A 20,791-nucleotide genomic window follows, 5' to 3' on the forward strand; every position below is an offset into this window, starting at 1 on the left:
CGGGTATCGGTATCGGATTAGATCCGATACTTTGCCGGTATCGGCCGATACTTTCCGATACCGATACTTTCAAGTATCGGACGGTATCGCTCAACACTAGTTATAATGTATGAATGAGTAATTGAATACAGAAACATTTTTGTGCTTTTTTTGGAACTGTTATATAACACTGAAATGTACCGCAGAGCACAGAATAATTTATGGGTGAGTAATTGCATCCAGAAAAATGTTTCAATGCTTTCTTGGAGTGTTATGTGTCATCCAAATGAACAAGAGAGCAGGTAATAATATATGGATGAGTAATTGAATACAGAAAAAAATTTCAACGTTTTTTGGAACTGTTATGTAACACCAAAATGTACCACAGAGCACAAAATAGTATGTGGATGACTAATTAAATACATAAAAATTCTTAATTGTTTTTTTGGACTGTTACATAACACTAAAATGTACCACAGACCATGCAATTGTATATGGATGAGTCATTTAATACAGAAAACAGTTTCAACGATTTTTGTGAGTACTATATAACTATGAAATGTACAGCAAAGCACATAATAGTATATGAATGAATAATTGAATGCAGAAAAAAATTTCAACACTTTTTTGAGTGCTATATGCCACCAAAATGTACCATAGTAGTATATGGATAAGTAATTGAATACAGAAAAATGATTCAATGCTTTTTGGGAGTGTTATATAACATTGAAATGTACTGCAAAGAACGTAATACTTTATGGGTGAATAACTGAATCCAGAAAAATGTTTCAACACTTTTTGGAGTGTTAAATAACACAGAAATGTACCACAAAGCATGCAATACTCTGTGAATGACAATATAGTAATTTTTTTCCACAAAAAAATGTGGTCAACTGTCACAGATTTATATTTAGCAAAGGACTGCAAAGCCACAATGGCAGCTTAGAGACTTTATTCAGTCACTCTCCCTGCTCCTACAAGTCTCTCTCCCTCCCTAGTCTAAATGCATAATGTATCTGATACAAACAGCAAAGCACAAAATTAACCCTTACAAGGACAGGACTCTGATTCGCTAAACTGTACACACACACACACACCTGGACAGGTACTCTCTCCCTCCAATAATAACTGTCACAGAGCTGTGCAATAGCATCAGTGTGCCGAGCCTAGCAGTATCTGTCCTTTTATAACCCATGATGATGTCACACGACCAGCCAATAACAGTAATGACACTTCAAAGATGGCTACAGCATCACAGTGACAGGCATGCAATCCCCGCATGTTTATTGGCTGTGTAAAAGGTGCCAAACATGTGGGGTGGGGATTCTAGTTTGAAATTTAATGCTGGCTAATGTTTGTTGAGTGCTGAGCACATCCAAGTACCCAGATACTTGAGTGATATCCGAGTATCACTGAGCACGTTTGCTCATCCATAATCAAAAACTCTATGGATCAGTGTGCTGTCCGACAAAAAAAGGAGGGCACACAGACGTACTTGTACAACAAATTTATGATTGCAGCCTAAGACTTGTATACAGGTCCTTCTCAAAAAATTAGCATATAGTGTTAAATTTCATTATTTACCATAATGTAATGATTACAATTAAACTTTCATATATTATAGATTCATTATCCACCAACTGAAATTTGTCAGGTCTTTTATTGTTTTAATACTGATGATTTTGGCATACAACTCCTGATAACCCAAAAAACCTGTCTCAATAAATTAGCATATTTCACCCGTCCAATCAAATAAAAGTGTTTTTTAATAACAAACAAAAAAACCATCAAATAATAATGTTCAGTTATGCACTCAATACTTGGTCGGGAATCCTTTGGCAGAAATGACTGCTTCAATGCGGCATGGCATGGAGGCAATCAGCCTGTGACACTGCTGAGATGTTATGGAGGCCCAGGATGCTTCAATAGCGGCCTTAAGCTCATCCAGAGTGTTGGGTCTTGCGTCTCTCAACTTTCCCTTCACAATATCCCACAGATTCTCTATGGGGTTCAGGTCAGGAGAGTTGGCAGGCCAATTGAGCACAGTAATACCATGGTCAGTAAACCATTTACCAGTGGTTTTGGCACTGTGAGCAGGTGCCAGGTCGTGCTGAAAAATGAAATCTTCATCTCCATAAAGCATTTCAGCCGATGGAAGCATGAAGTGCTCCAAAATCTCCTGATAGCTAGCTGCATTGACCCTGCCCTTGATGAAACACAGTGGACCAACACCAGCAGCTGACATGGCACCCTGTTATGACCCCAATGGCGAGGGTCTCAGAGATATCAGCAAGTCTGCGAAGTACAAAAATCCAGCTCATAGGGCAGTGGTAACTGGGTTGACCATATATCTACTCCTAACGCCAACACTAGAAGTAGCCGGGGAACATGCCTACGTTGGTCGCTAGATGTCTCGCGCCAGCCGGAGGACTAACTACCCCTAGAAGAGGAAAACAAAGACCTCTCTTGCCTCCAGAGAATAGACCCCAAAAGTAGGATACAAGCCCCCCACAAATAATAACGGTGAGGTAAGAGGAAATGACAAACACAGAGATGAACTAGGTTTAGCAAAGAGAGGCCCGCTTACTAATAGCAGAATGTAGTAAGATAACTTATATGGTCAACAAAAACCCTAACAAAATTCCACACTGGAGATTCAAGAACCCCCGAACCGTCTAACGGCCCGGGGGGAGAACTCCAGCCTCCCTAGAGCTTCCAGCAAGGAAAGGATACAGATAATGAACAAGCTGGACAAAAATGCAAACAAAAACAAATAGCAAAAAGCAAGAAAGCGGACTTAGCTTAATCACGCAGGAACCAGGATCAGTAGACAAGAGCACTACAGATTAGCTCTAATATCAACGTTGCCAGGCATTGAACTGAAGGTCCAGGGAGCTTATATAGCAACACCCCTGACCTAACGACCCAGGTGAGCATACAAGGGATGATAGACATACCCAGAGTAAAATCACTAGTAGCCACTAGAGGGAGCCAAAAGGTAAATTCACAACAGTACCCCCCCCCCTAGTGAGGGGTCACCGAACCCTCACCAAGACCACCAGGGCGATCAGGATGAGCGGCGTGAAAGGCACGAACTAAATCGGCCGCATGCACATCAGAGGCGACCACCCAGGAATTATCCTCCTGACCATAGCCCTTCCACTTGACCAGGTACTGAAGCCTCCGCCTGGAGAGACGAGAATCTAAGATCTTCTCCACCACGTACTCCAACTCGCCCTCAACCAACACCGGAGCAGGAGGCTCAGCAGAAGGAACCACAGGCACAACGTACCGCCGCAACAAGGACCTATGAAATACGTTGTGAATGGCAAACGACACCGGAAGATCCAGGCGAAAGGACACAGGATTAAGGATCTCCAATATCCTGTAAGGACCAATGAATCGAGGCTTAAATTTGGGAGAGGAGACCTTCATAGGAACAAATCGAGAAGACAGCCATACCAAATCCCCAACACGAAGTCGGGGACCCACACCGCGGCGGCGGTTGGCAAAACGCTGAGCCTTCTCCTGTGACAACTTCAAGTTGTCCACCACATGATTCCAGATCCGCTGCAACCTATCCACCACAGAATCCACTCCAGGACAGTCAGAAGGCTCCACATGTCCCGAGGAAAAACGAGGATGGAAACCGGAGTTGCAGAAAAATGGCGAAACCAAGGTGGCAGAACTAGCCCGATTATTAAGGGCAAATTCAGCCAACGGCAAGAAGGTCACCCAATCATCCTGATCAGAAGAGACAAAACACCTCAAATACGCCTCCAGAGTCTGATTAGTTCGTTCCGTTTGTCCGTTAGTCTGTAGATGAAAAGCGGAGGAAAACGACAAATCAATGCCCATCCTACCACAAAAGGATCGCCAGAACCTGGAAACAAACTGGGATCCTCTGTCCGACACAATATTCTCAGGAATGCCGTGCAAACAAACCACATTCTGGAAGAACACAGGAACCAGATCAGAAGAGGAAGGCAGCTTAGGCAAAGGAACCAGATGGACCATCTTGGAGAAACGATCACATATCACCCAGATGACAGACATGCCCTTAGACACCGGAAGATCCGAAATGAAATCCATAGAGATGTGTGTCCAAGGTCTCTTCGGGACAGGCAAGGGCAAGAGCAACCCGCTGGCACGAGAACAGCAAGGCTTAGCTCGAGCACAAGTACCACAGGACTGAACAAATGACCGCACATCCCTTGACAAGGAAGGCCACCAAAAGGACCTGGCCACCAGATCTCTGGTGCCAAAAATTCCCGGGTGCCCTGCCAACACTGAGGAATGAACCTCGGAAATGACTCTGCTGGTCCATTTAGCAGGCACAAACAATCTGTCAGGTGGACAAGAGTCAGGCCTACCAGCCTGAAATCTCTGCAACACACGTCGCAGATCTGGAGAAATAGCTGACAAGATAACTCCTTCCTTAAGAGTACCCTCAGGTTCAGCGACTCCAGGAGCATCAGGCACAAAGCTCCTAGACAGAGCATCGGCCTTCACATTCTTAGAACCTGGTAAATACGAGACCACAAAGTCAAAACGGGAGAAAAACAATGACCAGCGGGCCTGTCTAGGATTCAGGCGTTTAGCAGACTCGAGATACATCAAATTTTTGTGATCAGTCAAGACCACCACACGATGCTTAGCACCCTCGAGCCAATGACGCCACTCCTCAAATGCCCACTTCATGGCCAACAACTCCCGATTGCCCACATCATAATTTCGCTCTGCCGGCGAAAACTTCCTAGAGAAAAAGGCAGAAGGTCTCATAGTAGAGCAACCAGGGCCTCTCTGCGAAAAAACGGCCCCTGCCCCAATCTCCGAAGCATCCACCTCAACCTGAAAGGGAAGTGAGACGTCAGGCTGGCACAAAACAGGCGCCGAAGTAAACCGGCGTTTCAACTCCTGGAAAGCCTCCACGGCAGCAGGAGCCCAGTTAGCTACATCAGAGCCTTTCTTGGTCATATCCGTCAGCGGTTTAACAACGCTAGAGAAATTTGCGATAAAACGACGGTAGAAGTTAGCAAAACCCAAGAACTTCTGAAGACTCTTAACTGACGAGGGTTGAGTCCAATCATTAATAGCTCAGACCTTGACTGGATCCATCTCCACAGCAGAAGGGGAAAAAATGAACCCCAAAAAGGGAACCTTCTGTACACCAAAGAGACACTTTGAGCCTTTTACAAACAAAGAATTTTCACGCAGAATCTCAAAAACCATCCTGACCTGCTCCACATGCGAGTCCCAATCATCAGAAAAAACCAGAATATCATCCAGATAAACAATCAAAAATTTATCCAGATACTTCCGGAAAATGTCATGCATGAAGGACTGAAAAACTGAAGGTGCATTAGAGAGCCCAAATGGCATCACCAAGTACTCAAAATGACCTTCGGGCGTATTGAATGCGGTTTTCCATTCATCGCCCTGCCTAATGCGCACAAGGTTGTACGCACCACGAAGGTCTATCTTGGTGAACCACTTGGCACCTTTAATCCGGGCAAACAAATCTGACAACAGCGGCAAAGGATACTGAAATTTGACAGTGATCTTATTTAAAAGCCGATAGTCAATACAAGGCCTCAAAGATCCGTCCTTTTTGGCCACAAAAAAGAATCAAGCACCAAGAGGGGAAGAAGAAGGACGGATATGCCCCTTCTCAAGAGACTCCTTGATATATGAACGCATCGCGGTATGTTCAGGTACCGACAGATTAAACAGTCTCCCCTTAGGAAACTTACTGCCAGGAATCAAATCTATTGCACAGTCACATTCCCTATGAGGAGGCAGTGCACTGGACTTAGACTCGCTGAAGACATCCTGATAATCAGACAAATACGCCGGAACTTCCGAAGGTGTAGAAGATGCAATAGACAAGGGCAGGGAATCTCCGTGAATTCCATGGCAGCCCCAGCTTGACACTGACATAGCCTTCCAGTCCAAGACTGGATTATGGGTCTGTAACCATGGCAAACCCAAAACAACCAAATCATGCATTTTATGTAGAACAAGAAAACGTATTACCTCCCGATGTTCGGGAGTCATGCACATGGTAACCTGTGTCCAAAACTGCGGTTTATTTTTTGCCAATGGCGTAGAGTCAATACCCCTAAGAGGGATAGGATTTTCCAATGGCTCAAGCACAAATCCGCAGCGCTTGGCAAATGACAGATCCATAAGGCTCAGGGCAGCACCTGAGTCCACAAACGCCATGACAGGATACGATGACAGTGAGCAAATCAAAGTTACAGATAGAATAAATTTAGGTTGCAAATTACCAATGGCGACCGGACTAACAACCTTAGTAAGACGTTTAGAGCATGCTGAGATAACATGTGTAGAATCACCACAGTAGTAACACAAGCCATTCTGGCGTCTATGAATTTTCCGCTCATTTCTAGTCAGGATTCTATCACATTGCATTAAATCAGGTGCCTGTTCAGACAACACCATGAGAGGATTTGCGGTTTTGCGCTCCCGCAACCGCCGGTCGATTTGAATAGCCAGGGCCATAGAATCATTCAGACCTGTGGGAATGGGAAAACCCACCATCACATTCTTAATGGCTTCAGAAAGGCCATTTCTAAAATTTGCAGCCAATGCACACTCGTTCCACTGGGTCAGCATGGACCATTTCCGAAATTTTTGGCAATACACTTCGGCCTCGTCCTGGCCCTGAGACATCGCCAGCAAGGCTTTTTCTGCCTGAATCTCAAGATTGGGTTCCTCATAAAGCAAACTGAGCGCCAGAAAAAACGCATCAATGTCAGCCAATGCCGGATCTCCTGGCGCCAGCGAGAAGGCCCAATCCTGAGGGTCGCCCCGTAAAAAAGAAATAACAATTTTTACTTGCTGAGCGGAGTCTCCAGATGAACAGGGTCTCAGGGACAAAAACAATTTACAATTATTCCTGAAATTTCTAAATTTAAATCGGTCTCCGGAAAATGGTTCAGGAATCGGTATCTTAGGTTCTGACATAGGATTTCTGATAACATAATCTTGTATGCCCTGCACACGAGCAGCAAGCTGGTCCACACTTGTAATCAAGGTCTGGACATTCATGTCTGCAGCAAACACAAGCCACTCAGAGTTAAAGGGGAAAAGAAAAAAAAATGAGAGAGAGAAAAAAAAACTCAGAACTTTCTTTCTTATAATCCCGCTTCTGCAATGCATTTAACATTTAATACTGGCCTGGCAAACTGTTATGACCCCAATGGCGAGGGTCTCAGAGATATCAGCAAGTCTGCGAAGTACAAAAATCCAGCTCATAGGGCAGTGGTAACTGGGTTGACCATATATCTACTCCTAACGCCAACACTAGAAGTAGCCGGGGAACATGCCTACGTTGGTCGCTAGATGTCTCGCGCCAGCCGGAGGACTAACTACCCCTAGAAGAGGAAAACAAAGACCTCTCTTGCCTCCAGAGAATAGACCCCAAAAGTAGGATACAAGCCCCCCACAAATAATAACGGTGAGGTAAGAGGAAATGACAAACACAGAGATGAACTAGGTTTAGCAAAGAGAGGCCCGCTTACTAATAGCAGAATGTAGTAAGATAACTTATATGGTCAACAAAAACCCTAACAAAATTCCACACTGGAGATTCAAGAACCCCCGAACCGTCTAACGGCCCGGGGGGAGAACTCCAGCCTCCCTAGAGCTTCCAGCAAGGAAAGGATACAGATAATGAACAAGCTGGACAAAAATGCAAACAAAAACAAATAGCAAAAAGCAAGAAAGCGGACTTAGCTTAATCACGCAGGAACCAGGATCAGTAGACAAGAGCACTACAGATTAGCTCTAATATCAACGTTGCCAGGCATTGAACTGAAGGTCCAGGGAGCTTATATAGCAACACCCCTGACCTAACGACCCAGGTGAGCATACAAGGGATGATAGACATACCCAGAGTAAAATCACTAGTAGCCACTAGAGGGAGCCAAAAGGTAAATTCACAACAGCACCCCACACCATCACTGACTGTGGGTACTTGACACTGGACTTCAGGCATTTTGGCATTTCCTTCTCCCCAGTCTTCCTCCAGACTCTGGCACCTTGATTTCCGAATGACATGCAAAATTTGCTTTCATCAGAAAAAAGTACTTGGGACCACTTAGCAACAGTCCAGTGCTGCTTCTCTGTAGCCCAGGTCAGGCGCTTCTGCCGCTGTTTATGGTTCAAAAGTGGCTTTACCTGGGGAATGCGGCACCTGTAGCCCATTTCCTGCACACGCCTGTGCACGGTGGCTCTGGATGTTTCCACACCAGACTCAGTCCACTGCTTCCTCAGGTTCCCCAAGGTCTGGAATCAGTCCTTCTCCACAATCTTCCTCAGGGTCCGGTCACCTCTTCTCGTTGTACAGCGTTTTCTGCCACATTGTTTCCTTCCAACAGACTTACCATTGAGGTGCCTTGATACAGCACTCTGGGAACAGCCTATTTGTTGAGAAATTTCTTTCTGGGTCTTACCCTCTTGCTTGAGGGTGTCAATGATGGCCTTCTTGACATCTGTCAGGTCGCTAGTCTTACCCATGATGGGGGTTTTGAGTAATGAACCAGGCAGGGAGTTTTTAAAAGCCTCAGGTATCTTTTGCATGTGTTTAGAGTTAATTAGTTGATTCAGAAGATTAGGGTAATAGGTCATTTAGAGAACCTTTTCTTGATATGCTAATTTATTGAGACAGGTTTTTTGGGTTATCAGGAGTTGTATGCCAAAATCATCAGTATTAAAACAATAAAAGACCTGACAAATTTCAGTTGGTGGATAATGAATCTATAATATATGAAAGTTTAATTGTAATCATTACATTATGGTAAATAATGAAATTTAACACTATATGCTAATTTTTTGAGAAGGACCTGTACATCGTATGTAGTGTGACGTGCAAAAGCACAAAATCCTCTATTATAGGTAATACGTGCATTTTAGAAGCTGTGAAAATCTGTCATCATCAGCCAAATCAGACTTGACATTGGCAAAACACATATTACAAAGTCCAGCACAATTTCCACTGAAATACATACATATTAATTATAGTGCTCAGCAATAAACCATTGGCATTACTTTTTGAATGGAAATAGTATCTGTTAGACTGTGCCACCAGAAGGGATATCCTTTGGCAATGATCTTACATTATAATGCCAAAATAATTCAAGATTTTATAGAAGTGTATAAAAATACATAATCTATGGCATCGTGTACTCAAGTTTCATTTTGATATCTTGGGGTTTTGGTTTTTTAGAACACTTAAAGTCAATTAATTATATGAAATATGATCATTTGGATGGAAAGTTATAGCAGGGCCCTAATGCCCTGTGAGCTATAATAAATCTTTTTTCACTGTTATTCCATTAACATCACTAGTTCTTTCAAGTAGTGTTCTGTAGAAATAAAGGGGAGTAAAGCTCAGTCTATTTAGAATGCCATACCAAGTTTTTGCCCACAAATCTTTTTCACATTATTTCTATTGGTAAAATAATTATTTGGCCCACATGTGGACCATTTATACTGTAATTCTTGCAATACAGTGGGTACGGAAAATATTCAGACACCTTTAAATTTTTCACTCTTTGTTTCACTGCAGCTATTTGGTAAATTCAAAAAAGTTCATTTTTTTTTCTCATTAATGCACACTGTGCACCCCATCTTGACTTAGAAAAAACAGAAATGTAGTAATTTTTGCATATTTATTAAAAAAGAAAAACTGAAATATCATATGGTCATAAGTATTCAGACCCTTTGCTCAGACACTCATATTTAAATCACATGCTGTCCATTTCCTTGTGATCCTCCTTGAGATGGTTCTACTCCTTCATTGGAGTCCAGCTGTGTTTAATTAAACTGATAGGACTTGATTTGGAAATACACACCTGTCTATATAAGACCTCACAGCTAAAAGTGCATGTCAGACCAAATGAGAATCATGAGGTCAAAGGAACTGGCCAAGGAGCTCAGAGACAGAATTGTGGCAAGGCACAGATCTGGCCAAGGTTACAAAAGAATTTCTGCCATACTCAAGGTTCCTAAGAGCACAGTGGCCTCAATAATCCTTAAATGGAAGATGTTTGAGACCACCAGAAGTCTTCCTAGACTTGGCCATCCAGCCAAACTGATCAATCGTAGGAGAAGAGCCTTGGTGAGAGAGGTAAAGAAGAGCTCCAAGATCACTGTGGCTGAGCTCCAGAGATGCAGTAGGAAGATGGGAGAAAGTTGCACAAAGTCAACTATCACTGCAGCCCTCCAACAGTCGTGCCTTTATGGTAGAGTGGCCCAACGGAAGCCTCTCCTCAATGCAAGACATATGAAAACCCCCATAGAGTTTGCAAAAAAAAAAAAACACATGGAGGTCTCCCAGACTATGAGAAATAAGATTCTTTGGTCTGATGAGACAAAGATAGACCTTTTTGGTGATAATTCTAAGTGGTATGTGTGGAGAAAACCAGGCACTGCTCATCACCTGTCCAGTACAATCCCAACAGTGAAACATGGTGGTGGCAGCATCATGTTATGGGGGTGTTTTTCAGCTGCAGGGACAAAATGACTGGTTGCCATTGGAGGAAACATGAATGCGGCCAAGTACAGTGATATCCTGGATGAAAACCTCTTCCAGAGTGCTCTGGACCTCAGACTTGGCTGAAGGTTCACCTTCCAACAAGACAATGACCCTAAGCACACAGCTAAAATAACAAAGGGGTGGCTTCAGAACAACTCTGTGACTATCTTGACTGGCCCAGCCAGAACCCTGACCAAAATCCAATCGAGCATCTCTGGAGAGACCTGAAAATGGCTGTCCACCAACGTTCACCATCCAACCTGACGGAACTGGAGAGGATCTGCAAGGAAGAATGGCAGAAGATCCTCAAATCCAGGTGTGAAAAACTTGTTGCATCATTCCCAAGAAGACTCATGGCTGTACTAGCTCAAAAGGGTGCTTCTACTCAATACTGACCAAAGGGCCTTGAATACTTATGACCATGTGATATTTCTGTTTTTCTTTTTTAATAAATTTGAAAAAATGTCTACATTTCTGTTTTTTTATAAGTCAAAATGGGGTGCAAAGTGTGTAAATTAATGAGAAAAAAATGAACTTTTTTGAATTTACCAAATGGCTACAATGAAACAAAGAGTGAAAAATGTAAAGAGGTCTGAATACTTTCCGTACCCACTGTAAATGGTAAAATATGTACTTAAAGGGATTGTCAGCAACTGAAATATTTATGATTTGTCTATATAGTATGTCAAAAATTTGAGATTGGTGGTGGTCTTCCACAGATCAGCTGTAACTTTGGCAGCAATCAGATGCAAGCAATGTACAGACTGAAACACCAGAAAGCCACACATTGTTTACTGGCTGCTGCCAAATGCTGATGTTTATCTCCCATTCAAGAGATTGTAAGATAAACTGCAGTAGTCGGTAATGGCAGTTCTGTTCATTGCTCCTAACTGCAGTGTTCTTTTCCATACTTTGCCTAAATCTGTCCATTTCTGGAACAAATAATAGCCGATTGGTGGGGTTTCTGGGTTTTGGGCCTCCATTGATCTCATAATGATTATTGATACCAACCACACAGATAACTGTTTAATTATTTAATCTCGGACAACTTTTTAAGTTCTTGAAAATTGCAGGGGTGCAATAAGATCTCCAGTTCCCAGTTTTTAGAAGGATATTGGTGTTAAAAAAACAAAACATAAAAGTAACCCACATTTTATAGATAAACCATGGCTCATCACTTTGGCCACCACATGGCCACCACATGGCTAATTCACTCAACAATAAATATGCTGTTTTCCTTTATACATATCAATGTTATTACCTTGAAACGTGATTGAAGCAGGTAGTAAAGTGTACCTTATTTTGCGCTTCATAAGATTATAAGACGCACCCCAAAATTTGGTGAAGAAAAAGAGAAAAAAATAATTTTATGTTAAATGGGGGTCTGTCTTATAATGCCAGTGTCCGTCTTACAAATCATATATATGTCCCTCATCCTGGTATCTATATAACCCCCATCCTGGCACATGGCCCCCCTGTGCTTGCACATTGCCCCCCTGTGCTGCTGGCACACTGCCTCCATCTCATCCTGGATATGGCCCCCATCACTATAAGCTCCCTGCTGGCACGCACATGGCCCCCCTCTCTCTATATGGCATGCACATGCCCCCCCATCACTACATGCCCCCTGCAGGCACACACATGGCCCCCCTGTCACTATATGCCCCCTGCAGGCACACACATAGCCCCCAGTCACTACATGCCCCCCTGCAGGCACACACATGCCCCCCAGTCACTACATGCCCCCCTTCTGGCAGGCACATGATAAAATAACAAACTTAACTCACCTTCTGATGATGGCTCCCTGCTCCTAGCTCCTCAGTTGCACTTTCTGTTTCCCAGGCATCATATCACGTGACCTGGGCACACAGTGATGACATCACTGTGCTGTGCCGATCACATGATCAGATGTCGGCACAGACACAGGAAGAGCCACGGGAGAACTGGGAGCACGGAGCCATCATCAGAAGGTGAGTTAAGTGTTATTTTATCATGTGCGTGCCTGCAGGGGGCATGTAGTGACTGGGGGGCATGTGTGTGCCTGCAGGGGGGCATGTAGTGACTGGGGGGGCCATGTGTGTGCCTGCAGGGGGGCATGTTGTGACTGGGGGGACCATGTGTGTGCCTGCAGAGGGGCATGTAGTGACTGGGGGGCTATGTGTGTGCCTGCAGGGGTGCATATTCATGATGGGAGGAGGGGGAGTGCAGGCACATGTAATATGCACTGCTCCCCTTTCAACCAACTCGGTGCGGCTTCAGCACCGAGGTGATGGACAGCAGGTGCAGTGAATATTACATGAGGCTAATGAGCGGGAGCACAGGACCTCCTGCTGTCTCTGCAGCTGGCAGCCAGCCCACTCCAGCCCCCTGACACCACTTTAGAGCTGCCCCCCCTCCTCTACAGCACATCACACAGATTTGGATTATAAGACGCACCCCCCACTTTCCCCCAAAATTTGGGGGAACAAAAGTGCATCTTATAATCCGAAAAATACGGTAATTGGCTTACCATCAAGTTCAGTATAAAGTTATACAGGACTTATTTACTTTCATGAATTCTTAAGATATTATCCAAATTGTCTCTTCAGAGAGGAAGAGGACTAGAACTCTAGTGCCACCTATTGGAAGTAGCAATCCTAACAGTCAATGTAGACCCTTTAACGAGTCTTGTCACATGACTTAGGATAATAGCCAAACCAGAATCTCAATTTGCAGACACTGTGTTTCGGGGTACTGCCCCTCGTCAGTGCAAAGTGGAGATCTGGTTTGGCTGAGTGAGAGGCATCTGACTGGGATCCAAGAAGTATTGTTTCTCCTTGCGGAGAATGACATGTTAAGCATGTCGAGATGCTTAACATGTCACTCTCCGCAAGGAGATTAAGTTATTATCTGAAAGACAATATTATTCCCATTCTTGATTTCCTCCGTCCTGTCTAGATTTTTGTAGTTTCTCATAGTTTCTTTTTTTACACCAAATAGTAAGCTACATAGTTGGGTTGAGTGTATGATATGTTTATTTTTATGTCTCTTATAACTTGCAATCTGTTATGTCTATATATTTTTTGCCAGTTAGTGAGTGGAAATTTTATTTTTCTTGCCAGCTACTGTACATAAACTATGAGACCATTTGGTACATCATCACTATAAATAATAAAAATTAAATTTTGACAAAGTAATTACAAGCTTTCCAATACCTAATGACTAGAGTTGGGTAGATTGATTCACATGACTCTGCCAGGTCAATAGTCTGTGACTGCTGGATGAGAAGCTCAGGAATCCCTTACCTTCCAGGAACACTGGCAGGAGTCCCAAGAATCCATCTACCCAACTTTTCTGGTAACCTTTATGAAGAAAATGGACATAAAATGGCTCACATAGGTCATAAGTTTATCCACTACCAAACCATGCTACTACTTACCATTGTTGCAGCGATTCCCAGAACAGCACATGCCATCTCTATGACAACGTTTCTTCTTTCTGCGGCACACCATGCATGAGGAAGGAGCTTGGTGAGGACTGTAACAATATCTTCCAACCTCACATTCTTTATCACTAACACAGGGATACGCCTGAAAAAATCCACAAAGAAAATCATCAGTAATCATGTTAAATTAAGGTGGGCTGTGACACCAAAGGTACATGTAGTGCTCCAACTTTTTACCATTAAATGGATTAAGAGTTGGAGAGAAATTTCACAGTACACATCAAAAAAGTTATACTCAATAAGAAGGTGTGACTTTGCGGGAATGGGAGTAGCTTCATAGAAAAGGGGCATGTTATAAGATGTGATACTGTTTGCCAAAATTATGTCAAAACTTATGAACAATTTTTGGCCACAGAGTAAGCTAACAAGAAGGTGGTATAAATTTAGGGTATGTTCCCACGGTCAGTAAACTCTGTGGGTTGGACGCTGCGTACATCTGCAGCGTCCAACCCGCAGGGGCCAGATGTTACAGCATAGTGGATGGGATTTCAAGAAATCCCATGTCCACTATGCGTGCACGGATGCCTACAGCTTCCCTGCGGAGATGGACATGAGGCACGTTTTTCCAGACCGCAGCATGTCTATTTATCTTGCGGAGATGCTCCGTCTCCACAAGATAAATATCACCAGTCCAATGTGTTGGACACCATGATTCCGCACAGTTCAATGAACACATGCGGAATCACCGGCGTTCGAAAGCTGGCAGCGCTTTGGACGGAGCAGACATGTGCTGCGTCCAAAGCACTGCCAATTACTGACCGTGGGGACGAAGTCTTAGGCTGGCCTCACACTAGCGAGTTTTACGGACGTATGAGCGCATAAACTACGTCCGTAAAACTCGCAAAATAAACTGCACAATTATTCTCAATGGGGCTGCTCCTATTAGCCGTATATTACGGTTCAGTATTATACGGCTTTCTACGGCCATACAAAATCGCAGCATGCTGCGTTTGTCACCGTATTGCGCAAAAAAATCGCCAATGAAAGTCTATGGGGGCGAGAAAAATACGGATTCCACACTGACCAGCAGTGTGACTTGCGAGAAATACGCAGCGGTGTTAGTGAAAAGTCGGTAATTCAATTGCCGGCTTTTCATTTCTCCTGCACAAACCCGACAGGATATGAGACATGGTTTACATACAGTAAACCATCTCATATCCCCTTTTTTTTTGCATATTCCACACTACTAATGTTAGTAGTGTGTATGTGCAAAATTTCAGCGCTGTAGCTGCTGAAATAAAGGGTTAAATGGCGGAAAAAAATTGGCGTGGGCTCCCGCGCAATTTTCTCCGCCAGAGCGGTAAAGCCAGTGACTGAGGGCAGATATTAATAGCCAGGAGAGGGTCCATGGTTATTGGCCCCCCCGTGGCTACAAACATCTGCCCCCAGCCACCCCAGAAAAGGCACATCTGGAAGATGCGCCTATTCTGGCACTTGGCCACTCTCTTCCCACTCCCTGTAGCGGTGGGATATGGGGTAATGAAGGGTTAATGCCACCTTGCTATTGGAAGGTGACATTAAGCCAGATTAATAATGGAGAGGCGTCAATTATGACACCTATCCATTATTAATCCAATTGTTTGAAAGGGTTAAAAAAACACACACACACACACATGATTTAAAAGTATTTTAATGAAATAAACACAGCGGTTGTTGTAATAATTTATTGTTCTCTCAATCCATCAGGAACACCCTCGCTTGGAAAAATAATAAACGCACAAGATACATACCTTCTGGTGAACCGTCTCGTCCCACGAAGTAATCCATCTGAAGGGGTTAACTAATATTACAGGCAGGAGCCCTGCTAAATGCAGCGGTGCTCCGTGCCTGTAATCCCCGGCGAATGAATGAAATGTAGGTCATTGACCTACATTTCCTTCAGTCGCGGTGATGCGCCCCCTGCTGGATGTCCTCATATGACCTGGAGCGTGGGAAAAAGTTCCCAGGCTGCAGTTCATGAGAACATCCAGCAGAGGGCGCCTCACCGCGACTGAAGGAAATGTAGGTCAATGACCTACATTTCATTCATTCGCCAGGGATTACAGGCACGGAGCACAGCTGCATTTAGCAGGGCTCCTGCCTGTAATATTAGTTAACCCCTTCAGATGGATTACTTCGTGGGACGAGACGGTTCACCAGAAGGTATGTATCTTGTGCGTTTATTATTTTTCCAAGCGAGGGTGTTCCTGATGGATTGAGAGAACAATAAATTATTACAACAACCGCTGTGTTTATTTCATTAAAATACTTTTAAATCATGTGTGTGTGTGTTTTTTTAACCCTTTCAAACAATTGGATTAATAATGGATAGGTGTCATAATTGACGCCTCTCCATTATTAATCTGGCTTAATGTCACCTTCCAATAGCAAGGTGGCATTAACCCTTCATTACCCCATATCCCACCGCTACAGGGAGTGGGAAGAGAGTGGCCAAGTGCCAGAATAGGCGCATCTTCCAGATGTGCCTTTTCTGGGGTGGCTGGGGGCAGATGTTTGTAGCCACGGGGGGGCCAATAACCATGGACCCTCTCCTGGCTATTAATATCTGCCCTCAGTCACTGGCTTTACCATTCTGGCGGAGAAAATTGCGCGGGAGCCCACGCCAATTTTTTCCGCAATTTAACCCTTTATTTCAGCAGCTACAGCGCTGAAATTTTGCACATACACACTACTAACATTAGTAGTGTGGAATATGCAAAAAAAAAGGGGATATGAGATGGTTTACTGTATGAAAACCATGTCTCATATCCTGTCGGGTTTGTGCAGGAGAAATGAGAAGCCGGTAATTGAATTACCGACTTTTAACACATATCGCGCTGAATGAAATCTAAATACAGAATATATATATATGTGTCTCAATGACATATATATATATATATATACTGTATATATGTTTTCCCGAACATTTGAGCACATAAATCCATTAGATGTCGGTTTTGCAAGCCTGCGCGAAAATATCGCAGTATGGATGCCATACGGATTACATACGGAGGATGCCATGCGCAAAATACGCTGACACACCCTGACTACGGATCAATATTTTGGGAACATTTCTCTGTATTACGGCCGTAGTACGGACGTATAATACGTGGCGTATTGTCTTACGCCCAGTGTGAGGCCGGCCTTAGACTAAACAGTCTAAAGATGTACCACATGTAACACAAACAGCATGAGCCACTGTGAAAAAGATGGCATAAGAGAATACAGTTTTAGTAAATCTGCTTCTTAATATTCTTATGTTGGTATCACATCAACACAGATATTTTTTGAATGTTGCATATTTATTTATGTTTTTCCGTGTTTTTTTCTACACATGTATGCCAGTAAAATTAATTAGATTTCTGAAATCTAATACACACGCTGCTTATTTTGCAGTTTGAAATCTGCAAAATGTCAATTCTTTCAACGTTTTTGCAGGATTTTTCTCTCATTCTTATGAACAGGAAAAAAACCTCAAAAATGCATGCAAGCACTTGGCAAAAATGTGCATTTTTTTTAAGCGGTGATTTTCCTGTTGCAGAAGTATTGAAGCATATACCCTAAGCTCAAGCTTACTCAGACCACCAAAATATTCAATGTATTTCTGGCTTAAACACATTGCTGAACCTGCCCTGGGGTAAATATTTTGAATTAGGTACCAATAAGCATTATATCACATTTAGTCCATGGAAACAGCCCATTTCTGTGTACAATTTATTCAGCTTGCTATTGTTACTGCTAGTTAAAAAGCGATTTCACTGAGCTAACAGTAACAGCAGGAATGTATTGCTACAGCGGTGAACAAGTGCTCTAAATCAATTGCTCTGCAGCTTTTCCTCCAGTTTCTTTAACTTTTTACACAGTAGAATTGTTTCATGCAGTTTTTGTTGGCTCCTGAAGGTTGTACATTACATTAATAAAGTGTCTTTATTTGCCAAGGAACCCAGCTTCTGTGCCAGTTTGGCTTGGAAGTTTCCGCATTGACACTTCAAGTATATTGGGAGTAAAGCAGAAGTAATTGCCAGTTGGGCACAGAAGAAGCAGACACTCGTTAGTTTCTTTTCTTGTCTCCATTAGATTTGTAAGATTGATTTCACCTCATTATAGGTCTGTACAAATGTGCTAGCGTTACCTGGTTTTCTTCTTTCTGACACTGCTATGATTATGCATCCTAATTTACTGTATCATGGGAGCATTTGGAAACATTTATGAAAATTAAAAGCAAAGTGCAAGGTATTGATTCTCAAATCTGTAGTGCAATATGATGATTATGCTGCAAAATGGCTAGTCCATGCAATGCAAAAGGTAAACTATGGCAAAATTTGACAATATCTGCATGTAATACTTCTTTATTATACTTACCCTTAAAAGGAAATGCACAATTATGGAAGCAGAACAAAGTATTTAGACTTTCCACAATAGTGTGGAAGAGATTGATAAAGCTAAATGCACTAAAACTTTGGAACATTTTACTTAAAAAACTCTCTCCTAAGGCTGGGGTCACACTTGGCGTAAGACAATACGCCACGTATTATACGTCCGTACTACGGCCGTAATACGGAGAAATGTTCCCAAAATATTGATCCGTAGTCAGGGTGTGTCAGCGTATTTTGCGCATGGCATCCTCCGTATGTAATCCGTATGGCATCCGTACTGCGAGATTTTCGCGCAGGCTTGCAAAACCGACATCTAATGGATTTATGTGCTCAAATGTTCGGGAAAACATATATACAGTATATATATATATATATATATATATATGTCATTGAGACATATATATATACTAGCTGTACTACCCGGCTTCGCCCGGGTTAATGACTGCTGTTAGCAAAATAGAATGTGTTAACAAAAATTTATTCTGCACACAAAAACCACAAAACAAATAGATAGAAATGTAATTATTAAAAGGCAAAAACTAAGCAAATAGAAGCATTTCACAACATATATTAGCTTTGTTATACTGAGAATGTCTTTGTTGCCTATATTAACCAATCAGAGCTCAGGTTAATTAACTGTAGCAAAATAGAAGCTGAGCTGTGATTGGTTGCTATTGGCAGCCTGATAAATCCCCAGCCAACAGGAAGCCCTCCCCCCTGGCAGTATATATTAGCTCACACATACACATAATAGACAGGTCATGTGACTGACAGCTGCCGTATTTCCTATATGGTACATTTGTTGCTCTTGTAGTTTGCTTATTAATCAGATTTTTATTTTTGAAGGACAATACCAGACTTGTGTGTGTTTTAGGGCGAGTTTTATGTGTCAAGTTGTGTGTGTTGAGTTGCGTGTGGCGACATGCATGTAGCGACTTTTGTGAGATGAGTTTTGTGTGGCGACATGCGTGTAGCAACATTTTGTGTGTTGAGTTGCATGTGACAGGTTAGTGTAGCAAGTTGTGTGCAGCAAGATTTGTGCATGGCGAGTTTTGCGCGTGGCGAGTTTTATGTGTGGTGCATTTTGAGTATGTGCAAGTTTTGTGTGAGGCAACTTTTGCATGTGGTGCAACTTTTGTACATGTGGCAATTTTTCTGTGTGTGCAAGTTTTGCATGAGGTGAGTTTTCCATGAGGTGAGTTTTGCACGTGTGGCGAGTTTTGCGTGAGCCTAGTTTTGCATATGGCGAGTTTTGCATGTAGCGAGTTTTGAGTGGTGACTTTTGTGTTTCGACTTTTATGTGGCGAGGTTGGTGTGTGTGTGTGGTGAAATGTGTGCTGAGGGTGGTATATGTGTTCAAGCACGTGGTAGTGTGTGGCGCATTTTGTGTTTGTGTTCATATCCCCGTGTGTGGTGAGTATCCCATGTCGGGGCCCCACCTTAGCAACTGTACGGTATATACTCTTTGTCGCCATCGCTCTCATTCTTTAAGTCCTCATTGTTCACATCTGGCAGCTGTCAATTTTCCTCCAACACTTTTCCCTTCACTTTTTCCCCATTATGTAGATAGGAGCAAAATTGTTTGGTGAATTGGAACGCGCGGGGTTAAAATTTCACCTCACAACATAGCCTATGACGCTCTCGGGGTCCAGACGTGTGACTGTGCAAAATTTTGTGGCTGTAGCTGCGACGGTACAGATGCCAATCCCGGACATACACACATACATACATACACACATTCAGCTTTATATATTAGATATACCTGTATGTAATCTCCTGTATATAGTATATACCTGTGTGTCATCTCACCTATATATAGTATATATCTGTGTGTCATCTCCTGTATATAGTATATACCTGTATGTCATCTCCTCCTATACATAGCATATACCTGTGTCATCTCCTCCTGTATATACTATATACCTGTAGGTAATCTGCTCCTGTATATAGTATATACCTGTGTGTCATCTCCTCCTGTATATAGTATATACCTGTATGTCATCTCCTCCTGTATGTAGTATGTACCTGTATGTCATCTCCTCCTCTATATAGTATATACCTGTGTGTCATCTCTCCTGTATATAGTATATATCTGTGTGTCATCTCCTCCTGTATATAGTATATACCTGTGTGTCATCTCCCCTGTAAATAGTATATACCTGTGTGTCATCTCCTGTATATAGTATATAGCTGTATGCCATCTCCTCCTGTATTAGCCCTCGTTCACACGTTATTTGGTCAGTATTTTTACCTCAGTATTTGTAAGCTAAAATGGCAGCCTGATAAATCCCCAGCCAACAGTAAGCCCACCCCCTGGCAGTATATATTAGCTCACACATACACATAATAGACTGGTCATGTGACTGACAGCTGCCGGATTCCTATATGGTACATTTGTTGCTCTTGTAG

The 20,791-nt window shown here is 42.8% G+C and overlaps 1 protein-coding gene across 1 annotated transcript in view; it reads right to left on the reverse strand.

The window, feature by feature from the left end:
* The window catches only part of DKK2 (dickkopf Wnt signaling pathway inhibitor 2), a 272,962-nt gene that overhangs the window by 26,150 nt on the left and 226,021 nt on the right, over nucleotides 1-20,791 (reverse strand). Inside the window, exon 2 of the mRNA XM_077278436.1 lies at nucleotides 13,962-14,112. Coding sequence (XP_077134551.1) covers nucleotides 13,962-14,112 — 151 coding nt within the window. The remainder of the gene's footprint in view (nucleotides 1-13,961; nucleotides 14,113-20,791) is intronic.

Source organism: Ranitomeya variabilis, chromosome 1 (assembly GCF_051348905.1).
Source record: "Ranitomeya variabilis isolate aRanVar5 chromosome 1, aRanVar5.hap1, whole genome shotgun sequence".
Lineage (NCBI taxonomy): Eukaryota > Metazoa > Chordata > Amphibia > Anura > Dendrobatidae > Ranitomeya > Ranitomeya variabilis.